General features: G+C 45.8%; 1 protein-coding gene across 2 annotated transcripts in view; it reads left to right on the top strand.

Moving 5' to 3' along the window:
- Positions 1-7058, top strand: part of Plekha2 (pleckstrin homology domain containing A2) — a 59563-nt gene extending 52505 nt beyond the window's left edge. For both annotated transcript variants that reach the window (XM_041673911.1, XM_041673912.1), the window contains exons 11-12: positions 2306-2383; positions 2962-7058. In XM_041673911.1, coding sequence (XP_041529845.1) covers positions 2306-2383; positions 2962-3321 — 438 coding nt within the window. In that variant the 3' untranslated portion in view covers positions 3322-7058. The remainder of the gene's footprint in view (positions 1-2305; positions 2384-2961) is intronic.
- The last annotated feature ends 69 nt before the right edge of the window (positions 7059-7127 follow it).

A 7127-nucleotide genomic window follows, 5' to 3' on the forward strand; every position in this document is an offset into this window, starting at 1 on the left:
GAACGGGAGTGACAGACAGTTGTGAGCCCCCTGAGGGGGTGCTGAGAATCAAATCTGGGTCCTCTGACTGAATAGCCAGTGCTTTTAACTGCCGAGCTGTCTGTCAAGGTCCTCAACTTCGAGTTTCTCACCGAACCTGGAACTTGGTGTTTCACCTAGGCTGACTGGCCAGTGAGGCCCTGGAATCCACTCGTCTGTCCCCCAACACTAGCATTCTGGGCATATGCAGATGCTCAGCTTTTCTATGGGCCCTGGGGATTCAAACCCAGGTCCTCTTGCTTGCACAGCATTGCTCTTGCCCACTGAGCTGTCTCCTCATCCCTCCCATCAAAAGAACTGGGGGATAAAAGTATAAAATAGTAGTTAAAACTACTGAAGGTATTTTATAAAATATATTTTCAGTTTTTTACAGTATTAATTGCAATATCTGCTTGGGGGGGGGGAGTAAATGCATAATAACCTTTTCTCCACCAAATGTTATCCTGTTTGATCCTTTTTAAAAGTTGGCTCATTACTGGTTCTAGGACCTAGAGTTTTGCATGTGCCAGGCAAGTGCTCTACCTCTGAGACCCAGCCCAGCCTTTGATCCTTTGATCCTTTGGGGGTGGATTTACATGTAATTCGAAGATAAGTATCTCAGGATGAGGGCATTGAATAAATCTATAGTGGTAAAATACATTTTTTTGTTGTTGTTGTTTGGAGATAATGGTCTCATGGCTGTATCCCTGGCTAGCCTGGAAATCCCTATGTAGATGAGACTGGACTAGAACTAGAAGATATCTACCTGTCTCTGCTTCCTGAGTGCTGAGATTAAAGGTGTGTGTCACCGTGCTAGGCCATGATGGTAGAATTTCAGGTTTATTTGCTCTCCTCTTACATAGAATAGTAAAAATAGCAACCATCACTAATCCATAGAGGGCCTCACAGCCTGGGTGCTATTCAAACAGTAGAACCTCACAGCTTACTTAGTTCTTCCTTGTAGGTCTAGGGACCGGGTGCTCTCTCATCCTGATCCTAGGAAAAGTTTGTATACCTAATTCAGGCTACTCTCTTTGGACCAGGGATGTGTTTTCCTTTTTCTTGGAGAGCTACTACATTGATTGCCAAGTTGCCCGACCGAATCATGGGGAGGGGCAAGTATAAATAAATTAGCAGGTGGCAGGTGTCAGAGCAGCACACAGCAGGCCTTTGTCTTTCTTGTTGACCTGGTGCCTTTGTTGGCATGTGCTGCAGGTGGCGGCAGCGAACCAAGGGTCTCTGTTTGGGGGGTGATGGGGAGGGATGGTAAGGCAAATGTGAGAGAAAATATGAAATGCAAAACCCCGTGAAGAGCAAGGTGGTCCGTTTTATCCCAGTAGGATTCAAAGAGTGGTTTGGGGTATGGAAAAGCAAGAGGAGCAAGTGGAGCCTGTGGAGACGCGCGCGCGCACACACACACACACACACACACACACACACACACACGCTCTGTGTTTGGGTGAATGGTTAGGGGAAGGTGCTAGGAGAGCGGAACTTAAGTCTTGTTTCCAGCTCTCTTGGGTAGCTATTACATAGGGCCCTCTGAGACTCTTCCTCCCTACTGCTGGGAGGCGCCCAGCAGCTCGGCCTGCAGGGGCCAGGCCTCCTGTCTTCCTCTTTCCATAGAGAGACTGCTGCCCCCTTCTGGAGTGAGGAGGCTATTGAAGAGAAATGCTTCACTTGGTTCTGCTCTTGTGATCTTCGACTTAGCTCACTCCAAGGCTGGGGTGAATTTTTGGGACAGATTCTTGTGCTTTGAGGAAGGCGCTGTTTCTGTTGACAACACACACGGTCGTGCATACCTTGGAGGGTTTGCAGAGGGAGTTTGCTTTGGTGGAATTTGAAGTGGGAGTAGGTGAGGGGGGGTCTCCTGTTCAGAATTATGAGACATGAGAGTGGGGTCTAGACCAGCCTCAGACCTGGGGCTGTGGCATTCTGAACCCCATTTTCCTTTGGGGGTAAAAACTAGGAGTCTGGAGTGGCTCAGCTGTTTTTCAGATGGGGTGGAAGTGGGGTGATGGGTTTAGACAGAAGATGGGGTACTAGGTGTTCCCTACCCTCACCCCTCCTCCTCTTCAGGGCAACTTCACTTTGAGCAGTTTTAATTAAGGTATGGAGAGAGATTGCAGCCGGGACAATGTCCTCAAAAGTCTGCAAGCCACAGGACTACATGGTTTCCAAGGTCCCTCTGACCTGGGGATGATGTGATTTTAGGAACTTGAGCCAGAGACTTAGAAGCTGAAGTCACACCCCAAAAATGTGTTTAAGTGTTGCGGATGTTTTGCAGGCAGACAGCCCCGAAGACATGCGCAGCTGGATTCAGGAGATTGGAGCAGCTGTCCAGGCCCTCAAGTGCCACCCCAGAGTAAGTCACTTCCTTTCTGTGCCACAGTGTCCGCTTCAAGATGAATTAGCTTTGAATGGGCATGTTTCATTTGGTTATGTAGGCAGGCGGCCCAGCCGTGAATGCAGCTGAGCCATAGGCTGGCTCACTTGTTTTTCTCTTTCAGTTAACTTGGGGACATGTCCCGCCCCCCCACTTTTGGTTTGTTGGTGGACATGAGGTTGGGCTGGACAGAGAGATGAAGTTTCTAATGTGTCCTGCAAGTCCGGTGTCAAGCAGATCTCCAAACATATGTACTGAATTCTGCTTAGTATCTGCATTTATTTATATACTTACTTACTTTTGAAATGCATTTATATTATTTTTGAATTTGCTGTGTGGCCCCGACTAGCCCTGAGCTTCATAGTCATCCTCCTGCCTTAACCTCCTGGGGAGCAGGGACTGCAGGTACCCCTGACTCTGATACACTTACTTGAGTTGTGTAGCCAAGCATCCCTGTTTGAGGTGGTGATCCTGGGTGGGTACTTTTCTTGAGACTTTGGGATTAACACTGTGAGGAAAATCCCCATGTTGTCTTTTTCTTCTCTTTCTGTTTCCAGGAACCATCCTTTTCTAGATCCGTTTCTTTGACTCGACCTGGAAGCTCAAGCCTTGCAAGCGGGCCTAACTTCATCTTGAGGAGGAGACCGGCAGTGGAAGAAAAAAGGGCTCTCTGTAAGGCCCCTTCTGTGGCCTCCTCCTGGCAACCCTGGACACCTGTCCCCCAGGCTGGGGAGAAGCCACTGTCAGCTGAGAACGCTCCCGAGGACTCTTTATTCCTGCCTCACCCTGGAGAGAGCAATGCTACCGGGGTGCTGGCGAGTTCACGGGTCAGGCATAGGTCGGAGCCCCAGCACCCCAAGGAGAAGCCATTTGTGTTCAACCTCGATGATGAAAACATACGGACCTCTGATGTGTGATATGCAGTACCATGGTGTGCCGGAGAGATGGCGCCGTGACTCAGTTTCTCTGCCGCGGCGGAGGACAGAGGCTAATGGCACTCACAGTGGAGGGACCCATCCAGCTGGCTTTTGTTTTTGTTATTATTTAATTGGGGGGAATCATTAGGATAGACCCACAGGCACACTCTTTTGCCTCTTGAATGCCCCCCTTTCCCCAGGTTTCATAGTGAGGGGTTAGTTTTAACTGTTAAAACTGGGGTAGGGGTGGTTAGAGTCTAGTTTTACCCCTAACCAGTACCCTCCTCACCATTTGTCTTTCTTTCATTTTCTTGGTTTGGTTTCCAGTTTATATACAGGATATCAGGCTAAGAGCTGGTTTCACCTACCCCTGTTTATTGGCTGATGCGTGGAAATCAGGCAAAGGGTTGCCATAGGGACTGAAAGGCCTAGGGTTCGGGAGACTCAGGTTGCAGTATGATTGGGCCTCATCTGAGAGGTGGCCTTAGAATCTGGGGAGTGAACGGCGAACCTCATAAAGTCTTTCCGGGCAGTTCCCTCAGGACGCCTCCCAGGGGAAGAGAGAGGACCTCTTATGAGTCATGAGGGCTGTTTAAACTGCCATAGCCACTTGTGGGAATTATACTCGTCTCTTGCTCCCCTGTGACCCCCAATGTTCTCAACGTGGGTGACGGAGCCACAGCTCTGTTTGCTGTGTGTCGGGTCCTGAGGATGGCAAGGATGGCGTTATCAGTGTTAAAACGCCAGGACCGTGGAGATCAGAATAGACGTTTCCCTTGAAACCATGTTATTTGAGTATATGTGTGGTGGTTAAGTGTAGAATGATTTCCTGTGCGTGTGTGTGTGTGTGTGTGTGTGTGTGTGTATTCACTCTCTATCTCAGAGCCTTAAGGTGAAGCTGCTCCTGAGAGGAGTTGGATGATTATTTATGTCAGGCACCATCTTTGACTCATGCTTTCCAGACAGGAGAATGGTGCTGCTTTGGCACAGACGGTCTTGAACCCCTGTCTCTCAGCTCTTTAAGAAAGGGGCAGTGTCTATCTAACGTTAAGTGCTTGTATATTGCACCCTGCAGATGGACTTGCTATTTTTTTTTAATTTTTATTTTTTTTTATTTTTTATTTTTTTTATTTTTCGAGACAGGGTTTCTCTGTGGCTTTGGAGCCTGTCCTGGACCTAGCTCTTGTAGACCAGGCTGGCCGCGAACTCACAGAGATCCGCCTGCCTCTGCCTCCTGAGTGCTGGGATTAAAGGCGTACGCCACCACCGCCCGGCTTGGACTTGCTTTTTATACTTTAAGTTGTCCGGTAAATGAAGCCATGCATATAGTAGGTAGAACCCTAGCATCTGATAAGATCCTATACACTCCCCAGTGGAGAGACAAAAGATGTTTTTTTTTTTCCTAATGGCTATATTTTTCATGGAAGAGAAACTGGGAATAAAGAAGCTGAATCAGGAAAAATCATTGGCTAGGAATTTCCTGGGTTCTAGAAGAGTTCAGAAGATTAGATTTCTAGGGTGTGGCTTTTCCATTTGGCAATATACTATTTCCACTGCCTTTGGAGGCATTTTTCTATCAACCTTGAGTAAACTGAGTTACCAGAGACTATGGCTGTCCCTCCAAGGAGAGAGGATGTGGCTCATTGTGTATCTTTTACCAGCTAGATAAGTTAGTTGTGTATTTTAGTTAGAAACTTGTAGCTCAAAGAAGACTTTTTTAAAAATTATTTAAGCCAATCACCACTCTTGTGTCTATAGTTAATGCAAAAGAAAAACAGGCACAAATCTCTGTAAGTGTGAGAGGAAGTGTGTAAGTGTGAGAAGTGTGTTCTTTCTAATGTGGCTGAAACCCTGAAGCCGGTGCCACACTGAAGACTCCTGAGCTCAACGTGTGGGAGCTGTCCCCCACTATAAGTTTGGCCTTGTGTTCCTGGTCTAAAAAACAAAACCCACTGGATCTCCATCTCTTTTTCTGTTCTCCATCTTTCCCCCTCCCCCTTTATTATTGTTTTTTAAAATAATTTTTGTGTGTTTTGGTTTTCATAAACTCTTGGTTTGGGGATTATTTATTTATGAGTGACCAAGGTTACAGCTTACTTCAAAAGCCAAATTCTAAAAGCCCTTTGTCTCTGGTTTCAACTTAAAATCTTTCTCTAGAAAATTCTTTGGCTGCTCAACAGAATTGCTCAATGTGAGATGAGGAAGTAATGAAAATAAGTCAGGAGCTCGGGAGTGAGCTTTCCGCATTCCCTGACTCATGCAGATGATGTCATGTTCTGGTGTTTAAATTGCAAAATCTGTCTGTCTCGCTGCAACACACCGCTAGCTAGGCTATTACTGCTGCATTAACTGGTCATTATAGAAAGCTGATAGTCTCATTAAGTATTTTGAGATTGTCGTTAGATTAAACCCAGTGCCGTTTACATTATATAAAGAAAGGGAAAGATCAGTTTCAATGACTCTACCTGGCCAATACACGGGAATTCCTAGTTAGAACGTTGTTAATATAGCTTCAGTGTTAAGAAAGCATAATTATCGTTGTGAAGTTCAGAAACATTCCAATTCTCAATTCTTGTTTCAGAATTCCCTTTCTGTCTGGATTTCTGACCAGCTGTATACTCATCTCCCCGTTTAAAATCCATTTGCTTTTGCTGGAGTCTTGCTACGTAGTTCAGGCTGACTTTGAACTGATAATCCTCCTGCCTCTGCCTCCCGAGTTCTTGGATTACGAGCATGTACTACCATATCTGGCCTCTCACAGTGTTTTAATGTGAGTCAAAGATTAGTGCATGAACCTTCAGTGTTCGATGTATAAACTAGAACCTGGGGTGGGGGAAAATAGGGTATGATACAGTGTGGATTCGTGGATAAACGTATGCTGTGGCTAAATCAGAAGGGATTTCTGAATTATAAAAGGTACTGCTTTTTAAATGTATTTTTTTTTTTTGGAATAAATGCAGTCTCTGAGGTCGGGTTCTTCTACAAGGCTCCTAAGGCAGTGTTCTCTGCAATTTAAGGGCTCACCATCCTTTAGCCTTGAAAGATTTGATGGGCTTGCTTACCAAGATCAGGTGAGAATTAGCAAAAATACTGTGCCTTTCTCATTCTGTGGACCCTGATGAGGGTATGGAAGACCACGGCCTTGGGAGGGACCTCAGGTCAAAGCGGTAGAATGATGCCTCTTCTCCAGGTACAATGCTGAGCTCCTGGGGAAAGATTTAAGGCCCAGCATCTTAGTTTACTAGAAGCAAACTGGTTTTGCTTCAGGACTAAAATGACTCTCCGAATAAATAGCAGATCAGCCGTTGAACAGGGGATTTGACATTTTCAGTATTAACCAAATAAACAGCCATCTGGTAGGCAATGGCAGCATTTTGGAAATTAAATTTCCCATGTCACTTCTAACTTGGATTTTTTTTCTCTCTAAAATCTGTTTTTCTCAGTGCTCCCCTTCCTTCCCTTCTCTCTGGGTGTTATTGCCTGCTAGAGTCAATTACAGTCACTCATACTAGGTAGGCTTTGAATAAAGTGAATGTCTGGCAAAAACACACAGCGTGTCCTCTGTTTATGAAGGTGTGGCATGTCCCGTTTGAGCCTGTGTTTGAGCTGTGAAACACACCTCCAAAGGCACTGAGCTAAGTGCATGGAAACTCCAGCTTCTTATGTTGTGTGATTTCCTAATTGGTATGTAGCAAAACGTCATTTTCTAAAACTGTTTGGTTGCTTGTTTTTGTAATAAAAACATGTGAAATATTGAAATCTGGTCGGTTGTTTTCTTGGTCGGATCTCGTGGCCGTGGGCGGGTG

Source organism: Microtus oregoni, unplaced genomic scaffold (genome assembly GCF_018167655.1).
Source record: "Microtus oregoni isolate MIOR12 unplaced genomic scaffold, Mior012 000024F_ref0000369, whole genome shotgun sequence".
Classification (NCBI taxonomy): domain Eukaryota; kingdom Metazoa; phylum Chordata; class Mammalia; order Rodentia; family Cricetidae; genus Microtus; species Microtus oregoni.